Below are 22,542 nucleotides of genomic sequence, written 5' to 3' on the forward strand. Positions count from 1 at the left end.
TTTTAAATTCACAAAGACTGAAGCCCCTGCACATCAGCTGTTTCATCTTATAACTTCCATATCATTGGGCAGCATGAATGCTTGCAGACAGGTGGCCTAACATGTTGCAGTTAATAGGGCCATAACATTAAGCCACTTTTACAGAAGAAACACCTCAACAAAAGATCTATGTCTCTGTGTCACAGTCCACCTGTTCCCAGAGACGGTTACATGATATTTTGAGCTCTACGATCCTCATCTTTGTGCCTGCATGTGTATGAGGAGAACAACACAGAGCAGTAATCATTTCAGGCATGTAACTAGGATTATAAAAAGGGGAGTGGGGTATCCTTTTATGAGGAGAAAGTGAACCTCCCCATTGGGAGTCCTATTCATCTGTTGCCTTGAAAAGGAAAGTGTTCAATGAATTCCAGGGAGTTATGCCCCCCAAAACCACTTGTCTCATCCTCAGGTAGATACTTGCATCATGAAATAGATATACAGGGATACATTTTATTTCTAACTTATGTCAGTTAGTTATATAGAATATAATTGTATGTATTATTTAGAAATGTCTAATTATACCCAATGTCTTTCCTCACTAAAAGCAATCAGTAGACTACAAAATGAGATGTGTTCCCATTTAAATGTTCCGCAGCAATCTCACACAACACTGGAACCCTCATCCTCCCATCTTCCTTGTTATTACACATAAAACCCTGCAGTAGATCACCAAAAGCTTGAACAAACAGAGAGGCGTGCCCATGTCTTTCTGTGTGTTTGTACAGCACCTAGCACAATAAGGCCTCACTTCTCATTGTGGCATCTGGATGCTACCATAAGGACAGATACCTTTCTGTAACTCACTCAGTTTGAACTCAATGCGTGACAGAAGTGAGATCCTTTCTGCTTCAAGCCCTACAGAAATTTCCTAGGAACTTAACCTTGGGAAGTAGCAGCAAGGGTGATTGGGTAGGCTGTAATGCCTGTGTTGGGACATAAAAATAAAAAAATAAAAAAGATGAGACATGATTTAGATCTAAAGAGGTCATAACTAACACCTGGAATTCCCTGTAGCAACAAACAGGTAGTGCCAGGGCAGCGCGTGGAGCACTGATGGTATGTGCATACAGCATTCAACATGACTCAAGAGATGGGCTGTTGCTTTGTGTTCTAGATGAAGCTATAGGTACTTTCCCCCAAGTAGAGAAAGTTCTCATAATCAAGACCCAGACTCCTACAGGCACTGGGCCAAATTCAGATTTCATGTCATTTCACTGAATCAAAGGAGTTGCCGCAGGAATAAATTTGGCCCTCTGTGCCTGATGCCATTGTACTTGGAATGGCCAGGTTATCTCAAGCACGTTACCTGGCTTAAATTATGCTCCAAGAGCTACCATATAGAAGCTACTCAGAATAAAGAACTTTGGGTCCAAACACCCCTTCCCACTGATCTGCACATTTGATATCACCCCTCCAGCATGGTGTGGGGGTATCAGCTTCTTCCATGCAACATTCTACTCCTTCACCTTCCTGGCCCATCCAGTGGGGGAAAAAGAGGTAGGTCAGGAGGAACATGTCGTAGCTCTGTGGAGCTAAGGGTGGAGAAATAATACAGCCACAGTCTGTATTACATTCATACACCCCTTCCACAGCAGCATCCCCCTTTTACAGAGACTCCTGGGGCATGCACAAGCTGCTGGAGCTTTATAAGCATGACTCCACTGGAACTGTGTCACTGAGGTACAGGGGGCTGCTGGGGAGCCAGAGTCAGTATGGAGGCACAGGTCTTCTGTGCAGATGACTCTGACCTACACAGGGTCAAACCCTGACCCCAATGGATGGCTGCAGAGGAAACACCATGAAGATAATCCTGTGGAGTTTACTGTCCCCTACACAGTATTTCCACTTTGAGCTAGGTTCTAGCCTTTCCAATGTTCACAGGATCTTACTCAGACAGCTACAAAGAATTCCTTGTCCAGTTACATAAATCTTCACTAAAGCAAGCTTTTAAACCACATTGAGATTGCTAGTACTGTATGATGAAACATATATGGGTTTAAAGTTATTGATACATTCCCTTCTTCTCAGATGTCTTCCTGTATTGATATAAAATTGTCATTTTAGCTAGCTAGTGCTGAAGTCAGTCACTTCCCTAATATTTCTTACAAGGAGCACATTTGCAAGTGATGACACCATTTCAACAAAAAGATCTTAATTACAAATGGAAAATGACCACCCAAAGATGCAAGTGGGAACCGACATCCCTGAGCATAACTTGAGTGGATGTATGTAAACCAGGGCACTGAGGAGAGCAGCTGTTACCAAGGAGAACAGCTGAAATGAAAATAGAAGACAGGGGCTTGCAGATAACAGCCCTCTCTACTCAAATGGCTCTTAAATACTCTTTGTGTAAAGATACATTGTTGTGGACATCTGCTCAAAGTTAATGTAAAGAGTTGTTTGCAAATAGCAAGCCTTTTAAGCACCTGCTGTACTAGAAAAGATGAACTTTTGTGAGCGTATAATGTGCTGTTTTTCCTATTCCCAGGGGCTCACACATACACACACCACGCGATACAAAGCACAAATAAATGGGCTTTGTGAAGGGAACTCAGTGGAAATTGGACAGGAATGGAATTCACCCCAATTCAGGGACAGATCACCCAACCGTAAAATACCCCTTACATAGCTACTACTCCAGCTTGTATGGTGATTCCTGCACCACTGTCGTCCCTATGCAGCCATTCCTAAGTACTAGAGCAATTTATGGATCCAGTGGACCCCCTAACCCAGCCCACTCCTAAACTGCCCTCCATACCAGCGTATTTGGAAGCAGCACAAAACCCATTGCCCTGGCAGGCTAGGGATGCAGAGAGACTTTCCTGCACATCCAGTCTGCTTGCCTGCTCCCTGTCCCCTTGCCAAGAGGCATCTCAGGGATTCCACAGCATGAGGGCCTTTCATGGTGTGATGGTTCTCGGGGTACCCAGGACTGTGAGTCATCTCTCTTACCCTTGCCTCCAGCAAGAGGGAGTCTTCCTTCTGGTAACTAGGCTGGTGGTGTCAGGGAGATGACACCCGTCAGCCATTCAAGCACTCTCCTCTGGGCTATGCCAGCCCTGTCTTCACTTTGCAGGTTAACAATAGGTGCACCCCAAGCCTTGAGTCCCTTTAAATCATTCCCTTGTGACATCTAGCCCCAGACACTAGCTACTCACAGAAATTCCAGATTCTCAGCACCCAGAGGTACAGTGTACCCCAGTTTACAAGTTTTACCTTAAACCACCACTCCTGTAAACCACACAGCACTTGTGAACACTTACAAAAAACCAAAAGTAGGTTTTTTTAAGAAAGAATAAAGATTTAAGTAGAAGTTAACTAAAGAGAAAGGGATGGAAACAACTGGTTACAAACACAAAACAATCGTAAAACACAAACCTGGGTCTATGCTTACCAATAGTTACCTTTCCTATACAATAAAGTAGGCTTCCCCCCAAAGTTCAGCTTGTTGCAGAGCTGGCTGGTTTCCCAAAAACCAGGATCCAAACACTCATGAAAGCCCCTTTGTCAACGGGTTTCCTCAGTGAATGGGTCCAGAGCGTCTTTCCCTACACTCTGTTATACTGAAACAGTGTTTTGTTTTTATTCATAGCCAGGGCAATCTCCTGCCTGCTAAAATGTTCTTTTCCACCTCCAAGTGGTTTTGATTGTTGGCATTTGTCTTTGATGGTTTTCTGTTGACTGTTCTTCAATGCGGCAATGGTAGACAATAGAATCTTGCATTACCTCACCAGCTGACTAGGGAGGGGTGACAACCCCTGCTCGAATAGGTCATCACCAAGACTACCCTGGTGACTAATTTTTGCTCCAAGTTGATAAAGCCTAATTTCAATATAAAATACATTATTCCTTAAATATTAGCCATATATAGCTTGCAAAGATTATGAGTCTTGACAAGTTAGAAGTACAGTTGCCAACTTTCATGCGGTAAATAAGCACTCTACTTTCACAATAAGCCAAAAATCAAGCTAATCCCATTTCAAAACAAGGCCAAAACAACCAATCCCTAAGAACCCCAATGCTCTGTGACTAGAGTCCTGCAGCGTGCAGTCTGGGACTGTGGTGAGCCTGCTGTGCACCCCTGACTCTCTCCCCCTTTTGCCCCAGCTTGCCGGGAGCCGATCAAAAAAAATAGAAGCAACAAACCACAACAAGCTACAAGCCAAAAAACTAGTCAACAAGCAACTCACAAGCCAATTAAGCCAAAAACAAGACAAATTTCTGCGTTTTCCCCCCCAGGTTTTGGCATGTCTAGTTATAAGCTTTCTGTAGATACCTTACATGTGGCTCTTTATGGCTAAATATCCTGTAAGACATGTGCTTGGTGTAGTGAGATTGTCAGGTTTGAGGTGAGATTTGTTTTAAAAGAACAGGAGACTCTTGGCCAAGGAGCCTCTGTGCTACATATGGGTCCTCCTCCATGGAATGAACTTCATGCAGCATGAATATTTACTTGATCTCAATTGGTCAACTCAATATTGCACAGGTTAAAAGAAAGAGAGAGAGACACAGTACACACAGAGACAGATAGTTGACAACAGCAGCACCAGTGTTTGCAGTATGTTTCTGTATGCCTCCTAATTATTTAAATTTGTCTGTCTTTTCTCTTGTCATTCTATCCCAGGTGTGCTTACTGGGTGTGTTTGGTAACTTCAGCTGAGTCCCTCATGCCTTGAGATGTGTACGTACACTGGAGCAAACTCAGCCCTGAGTTATACCCCAGCAATCTTATTACTTTAGATTTGTTTTTAGATGTCTCAATGGCCTAAATTATGACTGAAACTCATGACAGGTTAAAAAGTGGAACTAGGTTTTGAGAATCTCTTCCTATGCATAAATACAGGGACAAATTCTGCTCTCACATACACCCATTATATTCTGTTGATTTTTATAAGATTACTTGGCTGTAACTCTTCTTCTTTCTAGACCAGTGTTTTTACCTGGGGTCCACAGACTGTTTAAGATTTTCAAAAGGATCTGCACTTCCATTTTTAGGGGTCCACAAATGAGAAAAGGTTGAAAACCACTGTTCTAGACACTTCCCTATTCGGTGTCAGCAACATTTATAGCCTTCTTCCAAAACCTATGATTGTACTCCAGGCTGTTGTGCAGATTGATTTATCTGAAGTCTGCTGATATTCTGTCTATGTTGCTTGGCTGTAATTGAGAAGAGAATTTGGCACACAGGAAAAAAGTTTGCAACAGAAGTTCAACTTACCTCTTGAAACTTCCTTGATTTCTGTTACAAAATTGATTGTTATTTTCTTTTCTCCCCTTCCCAAGCCACCTAAATGTGCATAAAAGTAAGAAACAAGAGAAAAATGTAGCTTATTTACCATTCAATCTTTGATGGCTCAGTGAGAGCTGCTATGAATTCTAGGAGAATAGTGGAAGTATAATGATTTTTGTAACCTCTATTGTTTATTTAGCCCACAGAGCAGGAGGAATACAAAACACTGGTGGTTTTACAGTGTTTAGAGTTCTGATCCTTTACTCACTACATGAGTCATAACTTGTATGCAACGATCTTACCCCAGACTGAAACGGTGGGAAAGTACATTACAGAGGTACTGTTGGTTGAATATATTATTAGCATATTTTTGTCAATTACTGCCATGCTTTTTACTTCTGACACAATTGCCAGAATGCTTCCTTATCGTTATAGGGCCTGATCCAAAGCCTGCTGAACTCAAATGAAAGACTCCCATTGACTGCAATGGGCTTTTGACCAGGCCCGTAATAGGATGTGAGGCAGTTGGGCAGCATGGGGGGAAAATGATCCCAAAACCACACTAAAAGTTCTCTTTTCTCTAATGGAGAAATTTACCCATCTCACATAAGGCTCAAGTATCTGTGCTCTATGGGAGTGGAGTGGCTCTGAAGGTAAAATCCACCTTCCCGTCTCAGGTTTTGTGAAGCCCAGCCTAGCCTTCGCCCTCTTGACTGCTGCTCTAGTCTATGGGCTGGAATAATTCAGGGACTCTGCTCACATGTGAACCTATGGCCTTTCCTGCAGCCTCATTCCATAGTCGCCTTCCCCATTGGATTGTGCTGGACCCACACAGATGCCAGGCACTCTTATGCATCCATTCTCCTAGCAACCCACCTGTGCAGCCCCCATGCAGGATATAATTGGGGCAGAGGGCCTCATGCTGCTTCCATATAACCAGCCTGGACTGCTGCTTCTAGGTGGTAGTTATGCCTGAAACAATGAGATTTTCAGGTATAGATTCCAAATGTCTGATCTTCCATAATGGATCCTATCAAATATAGTCTTTGTCCTCCTCCGCAGAGGTGCTGTCCGGATGAGGGATTCTTGGAATCAAAGTGACACTCAGTGAGTGGTCAGACAGAAAAAAGAATCCCAATTCCTTTGATCCTTCCTGACTTTCCTGTGAGTCAGGCAAATTAGAAATCTAAGATCTGAATCTGATTTTTTACTAATAAAGCCATTCTGTTTCTTTTCATAGTGCACTGGCATAGACATGTAATTCAGACAGACCAATACTGTGTACTGCTGATTATACAAATCAATTGCTAGAAAGATTAGTTTATTCACACTATATCCATGTCCCTCATGACAGTATGTGTCTAACTTGTATTATGAATGTACCTGGAGCTATTGTGTTAGAAACATAGAAATTAAAAAAAAATAAAAAGCAGTCAAATCAGAATTCTGAAATATAGTGTTGAATTTAACAGCCTGAGTCACCACAGCCTTACACCATGTTGCAAAGTATATGCAAAATCTGAATGGTAGCATTTTATACCCACTTTGCATGTGTATAACTGGCTGGCCAAGTTCCACCCTGTTATTCATTGTGTTATCACTGGAATTTAAAGTGAAATGCTTTTTTATTTGTCTGGCCTATATTGAATGTGTATCATTCTGGGTTTTATTTTATCTGGATATTTGGGGAAAGAAGAAACCTTCTTCCTTACACTATGAATCTTTCTTAATATGCAAGTTCATTCATTGGTACCATCAATTTTTTCCAAGTCCACTGCTGGCCGAAGTCCAGCTCCCAGCGGCATTCAAGGATGAAAAGTAGTAAGAGATTCCATAATAGAGGGTTTTCTGAAAAACTGTATTAAACATATTTTCCATCTCTCTCACACATAGGGTCCAACTGCATCAACAGCATCTGTGTTGTCCACTCTAACAAGTGGGCAGTGCCTCCCACCACCCCCACCTCCACCGCTGCCCCCAGGACCTCCTCCTGTCTTCGATACAGAAAGTGGAAAGGATGAAGCAACCACGTCTCGCTCAGCCTTGTTTGCCCAGCTTAACCAGGGAGAAGCAATTACCAAAGGTTAGAGGGAAATAGTTCAACTTGTCACTCTTCAGCCAACTGATACTAGCTACTGCTAAACGTACTTAGCCAAATTCTCCCTTCAGTCACATCCATACAGCCCAAAGCCAGTATATTTTTAAGCTTGGAAGCCTAAATTTAGGCATCTCAATTCATATTGAGGCACTCAAATAAATAGCCTGATTTTCAAAGATATTGAGCACTGGCAGCTCCCATTGAATAAGTAGGATCTCATAGGTGCTCAGCACCTTTGAAATTCAGGCCACTTATTTAGATCCCTCAGTGTGAATTTGGGAACCTTATTATAGACACCCAAGTTTGACACTTTGGGTCCTGTTGACTTCAGTGGCAGTGCCCAAATGTCACTGAGACCAGAATTTGTCCACTCTGCATTTTCACACCCAGTACACCGATTTGTACTGAGACATTGGTTTAGATAAGCAGGTACCGATTGCTATGCCACTGTATAATGTTGTTGTAAGTACACCTAGATAAAGCTATTAAGCTTTTCTCAAGAAGACTGGACAGTCTTAATTAGTGTACACAGCTTTGAGTTGAAATATACTCAGTACAGTAAAGTTCAGTCTTTGGTATTCTGAGGATGGGTGCATTACAAACAGATTAGATAGAGAATCTAATTGTCACAGATGAATCTATAAAATTAATGGAGTGGCAGCATGCACAGATCACGACAGATATAGTGAACCTTTAGATCTATGTACAGAGAGATGCCAATAGACATTGCTGAGCTTATCTGTGAAGACATAATGCCAGCCCATTCACAGTAAAAGAACTTTTAAATAAAAGTATGAGGCCAGACCGTTCCTTTTTGGCTAAATACCTAAAGCAGCATAAAAGCATGTTGGACATTTGAATACAATTGTAATCAAACTAGCTATGGTGTTCTCTTCCCTGTTTTAATATTAACCTCCCTAGGGGCCTAATGCTGTGACAGAGACTCTTAGGCATATTAACACCTCTTTGTTTATTTATTTATTTATTTATTTTTTTAGGGCTACGACATGTCTCAGATGACCAGAAGACCCATAAGAATCCCAATCTACGTGCTCAGGGTCCGTCAGTTCGTTCTCCTACAAAAAGCCATACTCCAAGCCCTACTTCTCCCAAAAATTCTCCTCAACAGATTCATTCTCCTTTGTTAGAACTAGAGGGGAAGAAATGGAGAGTGGTAAGTTCAGCTCACATCTCACATACACGTGTACTTGTGCCTGGAATATCCCCAGAGGAATTGTACCTGCCTGAAGCACAATCTTTCCAGTGCTCCTCTGGGGGCACGGTGGTTCTGCACTGTCCCATCTAGCCACAGCTTAGTCCTTAATATTCTTGTGGGATTTATAGCTTGTTCATTAGTTGGTGAGATTAGTATAATAATTTACCTGAACTGGAAAATACTGTTATAAGGTTCAGAACCAATACTTTAGTTCTTAACTCAGTCAAAAAGTCCCTCAGCAGGAACTGGGAGCTCCAGTTGAGTAAGGTCCCATCGTGCAAGCCACTCTTACATATGAGAGATATAGTTGTTGTGACGCAATGGAAGTTCTCCTCATTTATTAGCCAGTGGAAGCACCTGTCTAGGTACTCATCTCATCACAATATCATAGTATTTACAAATAGAGAGAACGATTGTGCTCCATCTTCTTTCCCAGCCCATAGAAGGAATAGATTAAACTAATCAAAGGTGGGGTTTTTTGTTTGTTTGGGGTTTTGGGGGGGGGGCGAGTGTTGCATATGCATGCAAAGAACTTATTAAATGGAAAGTTACGTTGTTTATAAGAGGAGGGGAAGACAAGACATGATTTAGTCAGTTGGTAGCTTCCATAGGCCCTTGTTTGCATGGGTCACAGTGTGCATGAGGGACAGCCATTGTTTACATGGGTTGTCCTATGCTAGTGATAGAATATTCCAGGTACTTTCACTGAGACAGGAAAGTGCAGTAAAGGCAAAACATGGGAGAGCCCCTGTGTACATGCTAAGTAGACCAGCATTTTGCTATGAATTCTGTTTTACCATGCTGGGACAGGCAGTGTGTAGCTTACGTACCTCAAGTCTCCCATTGAAATCAATTGGAAGTCTTGAGCACAAAATGGGCCCTCAGTGTCTTACAGATAGAAGGGAAGGCCTTCATGCGCTACCCCTTGTTGGATACTGCCTTGCTCACACCTAACCCTAATGAATTATATAACAGTATGGCACCAACAACTTGTTCTATTCCTGAAGGAGCCTTCTTGTTCTAAAACTGGGTGGTAACCAAGCAACAACTTCACTGGAATAGTTTTAAATAGTTGAGTGTATAAGAACGTCGTACCAAAATAAACATTTTTTTGTCTTGGTCAGTGTTAAGATCTTCACAACACAGACACTTCAGCTCTAAATCATGCATGCACAGCACTGAATATGTGCCCTCATAAACTCAATCAGTTAGACTTATCACAGGCTGAGATAAGTGTGAATCTTTTTTTCCCTGCTTCTCTTTCTGTGTGAAGATGCAGTGACTGGAATAAGTTGTGCTTAAAGTCTACCTTATTGCTGCCTTATTAAAGATAGTGAAACCACTATATGCATTTTTTAAAACAGGAATACCAAGAGGATAAGAACGACCTTGTTATTACTGATACTGAACTCAAGCAAGTGGCTTACATTTTTAAATGCAACAAATCTACACTACAAATGAAAGGAAAAATAAATTCCATTACAATTGGTGAGTGAACAGTCTCACATATGAGCTTTGGGGCAGTAAGTCCTGGAAAGATTTGCACATGCAGTTAACTTTATGGACATGAGTAGTCCTGTGTGAAGGTACTCACACGTGTAAGTCATTGAAGGGTTGAAGCATTTTAGTTTTTAATGTGGTCATGTAATTTTTTTTTTTTAAAAAGACATCTTTTTATTTTGCCTTCATTTGTTTGGGGTTTGTTTGTTTGTAGACAACTGCAGAAAGTTTGGCCTTGTGTTTGACAACGTCGTGGGTATCGTGGAAGTGATCAATTCCAGGGATATTCAGATTCAGGTAAATATCCAATTAGAAAAGAAGAAGAAAAAAACCAACAACTTCAAAGTGGTATTCAGCTACTCGAGATGATTTCAGCTTCCCTGGAGTATACAAAAAAATTCTATATTTCCAAAAGTTAGCTTTTAGATGCACTAAATTCTTCTAACTTGTCTAGAAAAAGATAGAAAGTTACTATTGTTTTTGCCTTTGAGTTTTAAAGTGCCACTGATTAAGGCTCCCTTTCGAGAACACCTTTCCTTAATGTTCTGGTGCCGTAGCTGAGATCAGCAGAGGTATTTTCTGATAGTCTGGGAACTGTTACTTCTGGGGAGTGGTGGTCAGGTTCTCTCAATGAATGGTCCCCAGCTTTGGACTCCATGCATCCTGGTCCATCAGTGCCGGAGTTTGGCAAAGCTTCATGGCATAGTGCCACTCGTTTGCCTAATTGGTGCTAAAGTCAAGAAGGTGGTTGTGAGGCTCAGCTAATTTTCTCCATTTGCCCACTGAGGATGTTGGGGTAGATTTTTAAATGGCACCTAACTCTCAATTACTTTAATTGAGAGCTAGGTGCTGCACCCTTGAAAGTCTACCCTGTTAGCAACAGAATGGAATTGAAATGGCTTCTCCGGCTTTGTTGGGAGAAGGGCAGATAATGGCTTTTCTTTAAAATATCAATAAAAAATAAAACCCTTGAAACATTCATCAGCTCATATCCTGCTATTGGTCTCAAGGCTCACCTTCCTCACTGAAATCAGTGGGGTCTTCTACTTACATGTAGATGGGCTGATACGGCAGAGTGAGTGACATTAATAAAGAAGAATACTGTACCATGCTTCAGAAATGTGGGTCAAAGCCATCACAGGGAGAGGAACAGCAAGATATTTTGTATCTTTTAAATGTTAAACAAGTGAATGCCATTACTACTAGCTACGTGTCTACTTCTGAACATTAACCAATAACTTTATAGGTAATTACTACATTTCCTTTTGTGGGAAAGAGGCAGTTGGGAGAGAGAAAAGGGCATGATGATTTAGGACACAGTGATCTTTTTTTCAATAAATAGAGGATTTTGTTTGTTAGCACTAGAACTATTCACAAAAGCTGAAAAATCTATACATAATGAATAGGAATGCCACATCTTGTTAAAATTCAAGTAAAAGGGAAATATATTTGCTAAAATCAAAATGCCTTTGATGATTCAGGCTTCATGAATGTTGCATAAGATTTCAGTGCCTTATAGCATGGCTGGTCTTGCACTTAAAGAAAAATATGAGTCAGGCTGAGTAACAGCTGTTTCAAGCAGGCTGCTGTCTTCTTTTTAAGGGTTTGATCCTGCAAGGTGCTGAGCACCTGAATTCTGTCAGCACTTCGCAGGTTTGGTCATATGAATGATATGTTAATGTAACAGATCACTGGAATTCACAAGCAGATCTTGCCATAAATAGCAATAGTAGTGCAATGCTCTTAGCTCTTCACCCCCACCAGTATAACTATTTACTGATTTTTTTTCCTGGTGGGTTAATATTTAATCAAATAAAATATCCCCAGTCATACCATATGATCCATATAGGAACATACTTTCGCCTCAGTGGAGCTCCATTAAAATCAACCTAGACACAGTGCTCCACTTGCACAGACTAGCCATAGAATCAAGGCCATGGTCACTTAACACTCTGTGTTTATCAGCATATTGTTCAGGAACTGAATCTGAAATGTATTAACATGAATGATGTGAGCAAACACTCCTTTTTATTTACATGTGAAGATTATATATATTATATATCCCCCTGCTGCTGCTGTTTTATGACCCTAACTAACCTCTGTCCTTTTGATACCTTGGCGAGCATATACCATGTGGCTCTAGTTACTGCTTTTGGGGGGGGGGGGGAGTGGGGGGGGGCAGAGAAGGGGATTCTTACTGACAAACAGTGACTCAGCCACTTTGTCCTGTGGCGTTGTTTACAACCCCACAGATGCAAAGAGGAGTTGGCTTGTTTCCTCTTCTCGCCTCAAATAAATCTTGCACTTGCTTTCAAACTGACTTAAAGAAATGTCTGTTTAATTTAAATTGTAATCAATTTCAATACACTTTTAGAGCTGTACCATAGCTGGCAGGAGAAGAAAAAAAAATTCTTTCTTACTATGTGCTGCAATATCTCAGAGACCCTTCAGGCTGCAGAATGTTTTATGCAGAAACTTATAGAGCATCTCTCCAGTGAAGGAGTATTTGCAGTCAGTCACTTTGTATGTGTGTGGGGAAGGTGGGTGGGGGGGGATCTGTTTCCCCATAAGCCCCACTGACCTACATGCAAGTTATGCACTAGTACTGGTGGGAGTGTGTGTGGATCCCATGATCTTATCCCCTTTGGTAAAGAGTGCCAAGGGGTGGAGACTTTGTGTGTGTGTGAGAAAGAGAGAGAGAGAGAGAGGAGTAGAGGCTTGTTGTTTAAAAGCTGATATTTTAGAACTTCTGGGCTAGAGAATAACATTTAATACAGTTAAACAGCAGCAGCCTTCCCACCATCTATGAATTGGTCAATGCTAGTCTGTTTAAATCCCCAAATGTAAATGCAGCTGCCATACGTCAGAGGTTGGTGGCCAAAGTCAGGATCAGAAGGTGGATGGGGGTTTTGTTATTAACTGTTACTTTCACTGTCACAGTGGCATTTGGTATTAGGTGCATTTATTGTTCTTCAGGTAATGGGGAAAGTGCCAACCATTTCGATTAACAAGACAGAAGGCTGCCACATATACCTCAGTGAAGATTCGTTAGACTGTGAGATTGTGAGTGCCAAGTCATCTGAAATGAACATTCTCATCCCCCTAAATGGAGATTATGTAAGTGGAATATTTTTAAAGACTCAATTTTTCTCCCTCTTTTAATCTGTGCAGTGATTAGCCTTTCATATTACTAGGCAAGTAGAAGTTATAAAGTGCCACAATTTCCCCCCCAGCAAGGTGTGATTCAAATCATAGAAATAAACCCTCTTTCATACACCAATAGTCTCAGCTACAGTCCATCAAAGAACACCTTTTCCTGGGGTGCAAGGTAATTTCGTACATTAAAAAAGCCTTTATCTCCTTCCATTGTGATGGAAAATAATTCAGTGTCTCCTATGTCAATTTAGTCTCTAGCCAGTGTGAAACAGATTTCTAACTATAATTTCCTGACACACATTATAAAAACATTAACTCGAAGATCAGGAAATGCTAGTGTTAAGGTCAACATAATCGCATGTTAATTCTCAAATAATACAATGTATTTTTAAATACAAGCTTTTTGTACACGCATAGTATCTTGTAGTATTTTCTGTGCATGCCAGACAGAGTCCAGGAAAGCCATTCATACAGAAGGTGCACGTTACCTGAAGCAAGGGCTCTGACTCCTCTACTGAGGTTCTTATACTATACTTAGGACTGCAGTATCTCAGCACCTCCTGTGGAGCTGTGCCTCATTCACTGCATGCAATACAGTAGCAGGTTATCATATAGTTAGACTGTGTTGTAATACATACACACAAAGGGGCAGGGTTAAAGTTGTGTATGCAACTTTACTGAGGGCTTAACCAGGCTACCTTAACGTTCTCTTAATATTTTTGTGCTCCAATTCGATTGGGGAGTTTTTTGTTAATTAAAAAAAAAAGCTAGACACTATACCCTAAATGTTCAGCAGTGGCTAGTGGTCCTGAGTGCCCAACTTCAGACACTTTAAAAGGGCCTCATTTTCTGTAAATCAGGCCCCTTTAAGCATGTCTCGAGCTGGGTACCCAAAATCACTAGTCATTTAAGAAAATGTAAATCTACTGAAATGCCTTTGCAGGGTATGAAGAAAGGAGCCCTCTCTTCCACATCTTAGGAGCATCACACAATTACCACCATACAGGGTGTGCAGAACCTGAGGCCAGGGCTCCAACAGAGTCCCTGGCCACCTTCACAGGTGCACATTGAATGAGCTAAGGACTCCTGTGAAGTCCTGCATCATTGACTGTACATATTGTGTCTTTTGGAATGCTTCACTGTTAAAGTGGTAACGTGACAGTGTTTTTGTTACATGCACCTTTGTTCATCCACCTAAGACTGGTGAACAGTTATCTTGAGATCTGAGATTAAATCTGCCACCGAATTCTGGGGATTGACCATGGGTTTTGCTCTGTAGGATATCACTTTTCTCTTTAAAATTCCTGTTAGTCTTGTCACTACCTTACCAGGTTTAAGTCCTTCTTTTCTACATTCCCATCCAGTTAGCTTGGCTGCCTGCTAATGGAGTCCATAGTCTTTTTTGAAACAAGGTACACCTCTACCTCGGTATAACGCTGTCCTCGGGAGCCAAAAAAATCTTACTGTGTTATAGGTGAAACCGCATTATATTGAACTTGCTTTGATCCACCGGAGTGCGCAGCCCCACCCCCCCGGAGCACTGCTTTACCTCGTTATATCCGAATTTGTGTTATATCGGGTTGTGTTATATCGGGGTAGAGGTGTACATTGACATGGTTTGCCCAAATAATGAGGAAAGGGGACTGTTACAAACTAGCACATGAACAAAGCTATGTGAATTATGGTAGTAATGAGCTTGTTTTCTGTGTGGCATTGAAACAGTTTCCTGCACGCAATGAAGAAGGCCTCTTTGTAATCCAGGCATGTCTGAGTTATAAATGCCTTGTCAATCATGCAGCACTAATAGTACTCCATCAGTTTTTATAAGATAGCCACTGTTTATCTAACACTCGTTGTTGCTCTTTCCATTTACCAGAAAGAATTTCCTGTTCCTGAACAGTTCAAGACAGCATGGGATGGATCTAAGTTGGTCACTGAACCTGCAGAGATTGTAGGTTAACTTCCTAATGCCATACAGCACCTGCTGACCACAATCTCAGACCAAGGTCAGCCTAAATAAAACAGCAACATAAAGAACTAGAAGTAACAGTAGCTCATACTTTTGTAGTCGGTCTTCAAAACAGCAGCTCTGTACACTAGAAACAATGACATGTCTGGCACGCTTTTATTAGGCATTCTGATATTTTTAAAGTTTCCACACAGTTTGCCTTCATTTACGGTTTTGATTCTACATGATGTCATGTGAACGTAAGGGATTAAAAAAAAACACAAAAACCTACATTCACATTATTGGCTATTACACTGCACACAATAAGCCAAAAAATATTGCATGATATACTTTGTTACAATCATGTTTCAGTGCATTCCTTTTTACGTTTCTGCTAGTCAAAAATAATCTTAAAACAGTTAAAGATGTTTATTTTACCTTTTAGACAATTCATGTATGATGTGGTGAACATGTACCCCTAGGAAGTGTGTGATTCTTGTAGTTCTGTTCTAATCATCATGGGGGTTTTTAAGACGCAAAAGTACAATTTTCAGCAATACATTTTGCCAGTGGAATATAAAAACAGGATATTTTAATCAAACATTTTTCTAATATGTATATGTAGAGTATCCCTCAGCTTTCAGTTTACACAGACCTGTTGTATCCCTTTTGGTTGTAAATTATTAATCCTAATATCTTCTAGAAAACATTACTTAATGTTCAGCATATCATCTGAAGGTTTTTCACTTCTCTAATTTCTCTTGTGTTCCTTTATTTGGGGCTGGGGGGGGGAGGAAATTTTTTTCCTTCACATAGTACCTCACAGCCTGCTCTGAAAACTGAGGGCAGGTCTACACTACAGCCAGGATCAATGCTCTGAGATCAATCCACTGGCGGTCGATTTAGCGGGTCTAATGAAGACCCACCAAATCAACAGCAGATCATTCTCCAGTCGACCCCTGTACTCTACCCCCAACAAGAAGAGTAAGGTAAGTCGATGGGAGAGTTTCTTCCATCGACCCCCTGTGGCGTAGACCCCGCGGTAACTCGACCTAAGGTACATCGACTCCAGCTACGTGTAGCTGGAGTTGCATAATGTAGGTCGACTTTCCATGGTAGTGTAGACATAGCTTGAGATAGCATGTGCCCCAAATCATAAAACAGCCCTAAGTGTCAGATGCCCTATACCTGGTTTCCTTGCTGATTTTGTTTCTCTAAAGTATTCTATTGTATAAGTGGTCTGTTGGGGATGTAGTCCCAGGGTTTTTTTTTGGCCACTTGCAAGATTTGCATACTAATCTTCAAATATGTCCATAAATAAAAGCCATAGATGTATTCCTTCTGAATTCAAATTAAAGGGACTATTTCTTGTTTAAGACCCTTGATTCCATGTTACAGTTCTTATTACATGCTTTTTTAACACTAAGGTGGAGTGTGCTATACATTTTACAATTTCAGCATGTAGTAGTCAAAATTCAGCATACATTTTTGATCACTTGTAATATTTTGTAAGAGTGAAATCATGGTTATATGCTTGCAAAGCTAGTTACAGGATATACATTGTGCCTACTGCACCTTTTCAGAGTACATAAATTCCTTCAGTTTTAAAGTATCTGATTGTACCACAACCAATAGTGCTCATACAACAAGGTTTTATTATCTGATGTTTTATCTGTATGTATAATGTTGTGGCTTTAGTACATACCATTTTTGAACCGTAAACCTATTCTGAAATAAAAAAGGAGTCTGTACTTGGTTTAAATACAGCGAGTTCAAAGTGTACTTCATTTAAGTGTTTTCATCCATTTTCCTAAATGCCATTTCAAAAGGTTTGAATGAGGAGAGGCAGCTCTGACTCCCTGCTGTTGACCGAGTGTCTCTTGTACATTATATCCAACCTTCCCTCTCCCAGCTTGGATATAATGTATTAGTGATAATGGGCAGACTTATAGTTTCAAAATTAAAGCCTTAGTAGCAACCACAGAACTTCAGAGGCCCTCACTTTAAATAATTGCATTGTACAACATCACTCTTTTTGGTGCACGTGTATGTACTAGAGGGTATGTCCTGGAAATGACCATGTTCAAGTTGGAGTCACTGAAACTTTGTTTCTAGTCTCAGCTCTGCCAATAACTCAATGTGGGTCCTTGGGCATGTCCCTTCTGGGCTGATTGTCAGAGATGCACAGCATAGCATCATCCACTAGTTGTGCAATATATTTCACCTGGGTGTAGAGCACATACCTAAAGAAACAGGTGGCTGGTGTAGGTCATGGCAGAACAGTTTATTAACATTAAGAACACTAATCATTTCTGCCATAAAACAATCACACATGAACATTCTAAACCTGAGCCACTGACTTCTCTTCTAATCCTGCTTCTGATATTGATACTATGTATGTCATCACTCAGCAATATGATGCCAACCAAACCTTTGGACTGCTGAAGCAAAACATTTAAATATTGGAAATAATGCAAAGAACAGGCCCTTTTGAACTTTAAAGCCTTTATTCTCAATGTTGTCAGTGTCTGTATATTTTTGTTTGTTAATGGAAAGAGATGGGAGTTATGAGGTGGCCAAAATAGCAGCTTCTAGTCAGGGCCGCCCAGAGGATTCCGGGGGCCCGGGGTCTTCGGCGGCAGGGGGCCCTCCCGTTCCGGGACCCGCCGCCAAAGTGCCTCGAAGACCCGCGGCGGGGCCCCCCCCGCCGCCGAATTACCGCCGAAGCGGGACCCGCCGCCGAAGCGCAGCCCGGTCTTCGGCGGTAATTCGGTGGCGGGGGAGGGTCCCCGCCGCGGGCCTTCGGGGCACTTCGGCAGCGGGTCCCGGAACAGAAGGGGCCCCCCGCCACCGAAGACCAGGCTGCGCTTCGGCGGCGGCGGCGGGTCCCGCTTCCCCCCCCCGCCCCAGCCCCGGCCCCGGCCCCAGCCCCAGCCTCTTACCCGAGCGCGTCTCCGGCGGGGCCAAAGCTCCATCCCGCTCAGAGCCGCGTGGTGAGGGGGCAGGGCTGGGAGCTCAGCCCGGAGCTCGCAGCCCCGCCCCCTCCCCACGCCGCTCTGAGTGGGGCGGGGCTCAGGCCCCGTTGGAGCTCCCAGCCCCGCCCCCTCACCACACGGCTCTGAGCGGGGCGGGGCTCAGGGGCTCCGCCGGAGACACGGCGCTTGATGCGCTGAGGCTCCAGGAGAGGGGCGGAGGCGGGAGCCTCCGCTCTTCTCTTGGGGGCCCCTGCGGAGCCCGGGGCAAATTGCCCCCTTTGCCCCCCCCTCTGGGCGGCCCTGCTTCTAGTTTCAGTGGCTGAAGAGTTGTAGCTTTAGTAGTGAAGAGTCAGCCTTGTATCCAAGGTAATAAATACAGGACACAAGGCTGTATCTTCTAAGCACATCTCAACTTCTTTTCATCAGTGTAATAATAGATAAATGTGATTATCATCATTGTACTAATAGAGACAATATCTAGACTCTGGAACCACAGGTTAAAATCCTTCTGGCATCAATTCTGCCCTTTATCCTTCCAAGGTGTATAAACAACACCATACGTTGTTTACTGTGTACATCCTTTTTTATTATTATCATACCTTCCCTGAGGGCCTGTCTGCTTTGCATGGATGTTAGAGAGCCTATGACACTTTCCACAAAGTAAGGGGTTGCTTCATGGTTCTTAACCAAAAGTGTCCCTTCTCTCAGGGCCGTCCCTAGCTATTCTGGGGCCCTGTGCAGCCCCCTCACAGGGTGTGTGTGGGGGGCCCGAGGCCTCCACTGTGGGGGCAGGAGGGGAAGCTGGCTTTGGGGGGAACCACCCCCTAGCACTCACCAGCGGCGCAGCTGGGGCCGGGTCCCTGCACTTCCCACCACCAGTGAGTGCAGGCCCAGCCCTGCTGCAGTCCTCAGGGGCGGGAAGAGGCAGGGCTGAGGCGGAGCAGGGCGGGGGCTTTGGGGAAGGGGTGGAGTGGGGGCAGGGCTGGGGGCCACGGGGAAGAGGAGGGGCAGGGGCTGGAGCAGCACACAGCTGCACAGGGCACCAGGAAATTTGGTGCCCCAAGTTTCCTGGTGCCCTATGCAGCTGCATACTTTGCGTATGGGTAAGGACAGCCCTGCCTTCTCCACACTGTTGTGCCATTTGTTGGCTGGCTGGCCGCGGCTGTCCACTCCAGAGGTTACTGCATTTCAGTGATACTGTAAGTATGTGGCCAAAAGGACACATGCAATGTGTGTTGCCAAATAATGAAAATAATTACTGCATAATACAAAGTTTGCATGTAATGGTGTTAGAATGATCAAGTTTGTAGAAAGCCACAAAATAAAGGTTTCATTGCTTGATACTGTGGGGCAACATCCCATATGAAGTTCATCACCCTTTGTTGACACTTAGCCTTTGTCTCTACTGCCTTGCACTTTGTGTAGTATTTGGGCCTAGAGAACCTGCTCTTGCCAAATTAAAAACATGAGTTTTGCCATGGAGTTTAATGGGATCAGGATCAGACCTTAAGTACTTTAAGGGATATGCAATTCTAGAAATAATTCCAACATTATATAATAGAATCTAGGTCAATTTTGATACAGACTGATGACAGGATATATCCCTGAAAGCAGAAACTCAGGTAGTAAATACAATAATTCCCTAACTGTTATCAAGAAATGGTGAATTGGCCCTTTGTTTCATATTATCTGAAAAAGGAAACTCTGTAAAAATCCTGATTTAATTAATCATACTTGTCATTAAAAATGTAGGAAAACATAAGAGATTGTAACTATTGAGGTACTGACCCTATATATCCACCGGGTGGCAGAAAACTATTATGGTGCAAGCAATTCCAAACTTTGTTGGTAATCAGACAATGTAGGAACTATACTATTTACATAGAATGCATGCATTAATTTAAAATTGCAGCTAATCCAGGAATTAGGAAAGTTTACACTCCAAAAACAAGGCAAAATTAACATTGTTAAAAACAAGAAAAGATTGATTCTGAAAATGATCATTTGAGTAAATCCAGAGTTATAAAAGGATTTTTTTTTTAAGAAAGTGCCGAGGGGGCGGTGGGTTGGGGGGGGGGGAGAACATTCAGTTCTAGGTATCAGTGAATAATTAATCTCATCCATTTTCAGCTAACCTCCTATAATAACCATTTTTAAAAACACATGCAACAGGAAATACCTAGTTGGCTTAGAACACTGAAGTCTAGTGAGCAGGGTTATTAAAAAAGGTGACAGGGGAAATCATTTCCAGTCTGCATTTGAAATACAGAAATCTTGCCAGCGTGTTCAACCAAAGCATTCATGTTATTATTAATTGTTAAGTGTGGTTAGGGTGCTCGGCTTTGTACAAGTCACGTGCCCTGTAGACCTTGCATCCAGTATTTAATTTAGTGCCATTGTAATATATACATATCCCAGAAATACCTACACCTGAAACACCAAATTCTACTCCCAAACATCAGCCCAGATCATGAAGTCAATGGAGATCTCCAGCCTAAGAGCTAAATAGCCTACATAGGTGAAATGCTGGTACCATTGACTTCAATGGGGACAGGATTTCTCCCCATATCCCTTGCACCTGCAGAGGGTGGGGATGAATGGAAGATCCACATGGTGGTAGAAAGACTCTGTGACTATTACTCCAGCCTCTAATGCCCTCTGATTACTTAGCTGGGTGCGGGGAGAAGGTGTAGAGGATCCAGAGGGCAAGGGGTTCTCTGGCCTGGCCCAGGCTATCCAAACAGCTACTATGTTTAGCCACTCAGCTCAATCCAAGGTCCTCTGCACCCACATAATAAAACAGAGATATTGGAGTAGATAGTAGCATTTGTTATTTGGTCTATATAGTAATGATTAATAAGCTGATGTCTGTGAAGTATTTTGACCATATAAAACATTATAGAAGTCACAGATACCATTATTAATAGCAGAGGCATTACTAGCACTATGTACTCAGTCCTCTTTCTACACAGACACTACCACTCCTTTCTACATTGGAGTTCTTCCGCCGACTAAAAAAATTAGTCTGTCAGAAAAGGAAATTAAAGCATTTAAAATGTTTTTCTTACCTTGGCCTTAACTGCATTCAAGTGGTATTTTATGTGCCTCAAGTGCCATCCCAGATGAGTGACTACAGATCTCTAGGGAAAGAGTCCATTCTCGATGCCTCAGCTCCCACATCTGTACAATGGGGATAATTATACTGCCCAGCCTCACAGGGATGTTGTGAGGAGAAATACATTAAAGAGGTGCTCAGATACTATAGTAATGAGGATCATATAAGTATTTAAGATAGGTAGAACCTAGTGTGAGAGACATCCACTCCTTAGCGATTGCTGCCCTGAGGAAGACAGAGACAGAGCTTTCCTCTAGGTCTCAGCTCTAGAGAAGAAAATAATAAGCTGTTAAAGGCCATCCCCTCCTATTTCTCTTCAAATGGCAGGTTGGGCTACCAGAGACCACTTCCCCCTTTTGATTTTCCTTCACAAGAGAGTATAGCTAACCCTTAGACAATGGAATTACTCTGTTATTTATGGAGAAGGGGTTGGGTCCCAATCCTGCAAGTGCATATGTGTTTAACTTTAGTATTGTGAATAGTGATTTCAATCAGTATTCACAGTACTAAAGTTAAGCACCCAAGTTTGCAGGATTGGTGCCTGAGAATCCAAAGACCAAGCTGAGCATTACAAAAGTGTTCCAGGGGAATAAAATTACTTCATATTAATAACTCACAACACTCAGAGTGCACCTGATCGTGTGCACCCCACACTGCAGGTCAATTACATGCTTTCACCAAGTTCCATTAACTTCGCAAGGGATTAGTGCAGTACTATTCTGAAAAGTGACTATGTAAAAATAGCACCTTCTTATGCAACAGATCTGTTCTCTGTGTGTATTCACAATCCTGTTTGATCACTTACATAACAAGAGGATGTTTGCAGCTGCTTTTTCAATAAAATTTGTCAGACCCAGAATCAACACAGCTGTGGGAAAGTGAGCTGGATTCTCTTTCGTGTTGTGCCTCAAGAGCAGAATTACATACTAAATTCCAACCAATTACACATGTGTAAAACCCCTGAGGACAATGGGATTGCACAGGTATCACTGAGGGCATACCTGTAGCCTAGGAGGTTGCACAGATGTAACTGGAGGTCTAATTTGGCCTTCAGAACTCTTTATACAAGTGGTAATGCCCAGGAAGGAAAGAACTAAGTTGGACTTCTGGAAGCTAGTTGAATTTTCAGGGCTGGAAGTTAGAAAACCTATTTAAAGCAAAATTTTAAAAAAGTACAGTTAATATAAAAATCAATGAAAAGTAATGAACAAGGAGCCCCATGATACCAATTTTACAGTCCCTTTCCAGAATAGATCTCCATT

The 22,542-nt window shown here is 42.2% G+C and overlaps 1 protein-coding gene across 4 annotated transcripts in view; it reads left to right on the forward strand.

Moving 5' to 3' along the window:
• CAP2 (cyclase associated actin cytoskeleton regulatory protein 2) overlaps window positions 1-16,932 on the forward strand; it is a 104,498-nt gene extending 87,566 nt beyond the window's left edge. For all 4 annotated transcript variants that reach the window (XM_045002811.1, XM_045002810.1, XM_045002813.1 and 1 more), the window contains 6 exons: window positions 7,166-7,355; window positions 8,369-8,544; window positions 9,951-10,074; window positions 10,301-10,383; window positions 13,063-13,203; window positions 15,119-16,932. In XM_045002811.1, the coding sequence (XP_044858746.1) occupies window positions 7,166-7,355; window positions 8,369-8,544; window positions 9,951-10,074; window positions 10,301-10,383; window positions 13,063-13,203; window positions 15,119-15,202 (798 nt within the window). In that variant the 3' untranslated portion in view covers window positions 15,203-16,932. The remainder of the gene's footprint in view (window positions 1-7,165; window positions 7,356-8,368; window positions 8,545-9,950; window positions 10,075-10,300; window positions 10,384-13,062; window positions 13,204-15,118) is intronic.
• Window positions 16,933-22,542: the final 5,610 nt, after the last annotated feature.

Source organism: Mauremys mutica, chromosome 2 (genome assembly GCF_020497125.1).
Source record: "Mauremys mutica isolate MM-2020 ecotype Southern chromosome 2, ASM2049712v1, whole genome shotgun sequence".
Classification (NCBI taxonomy): Eukaryota; Metazoa; Chordata; order Testudines; family Geoemydidae; genus Mauremys; species Mauremys mutica.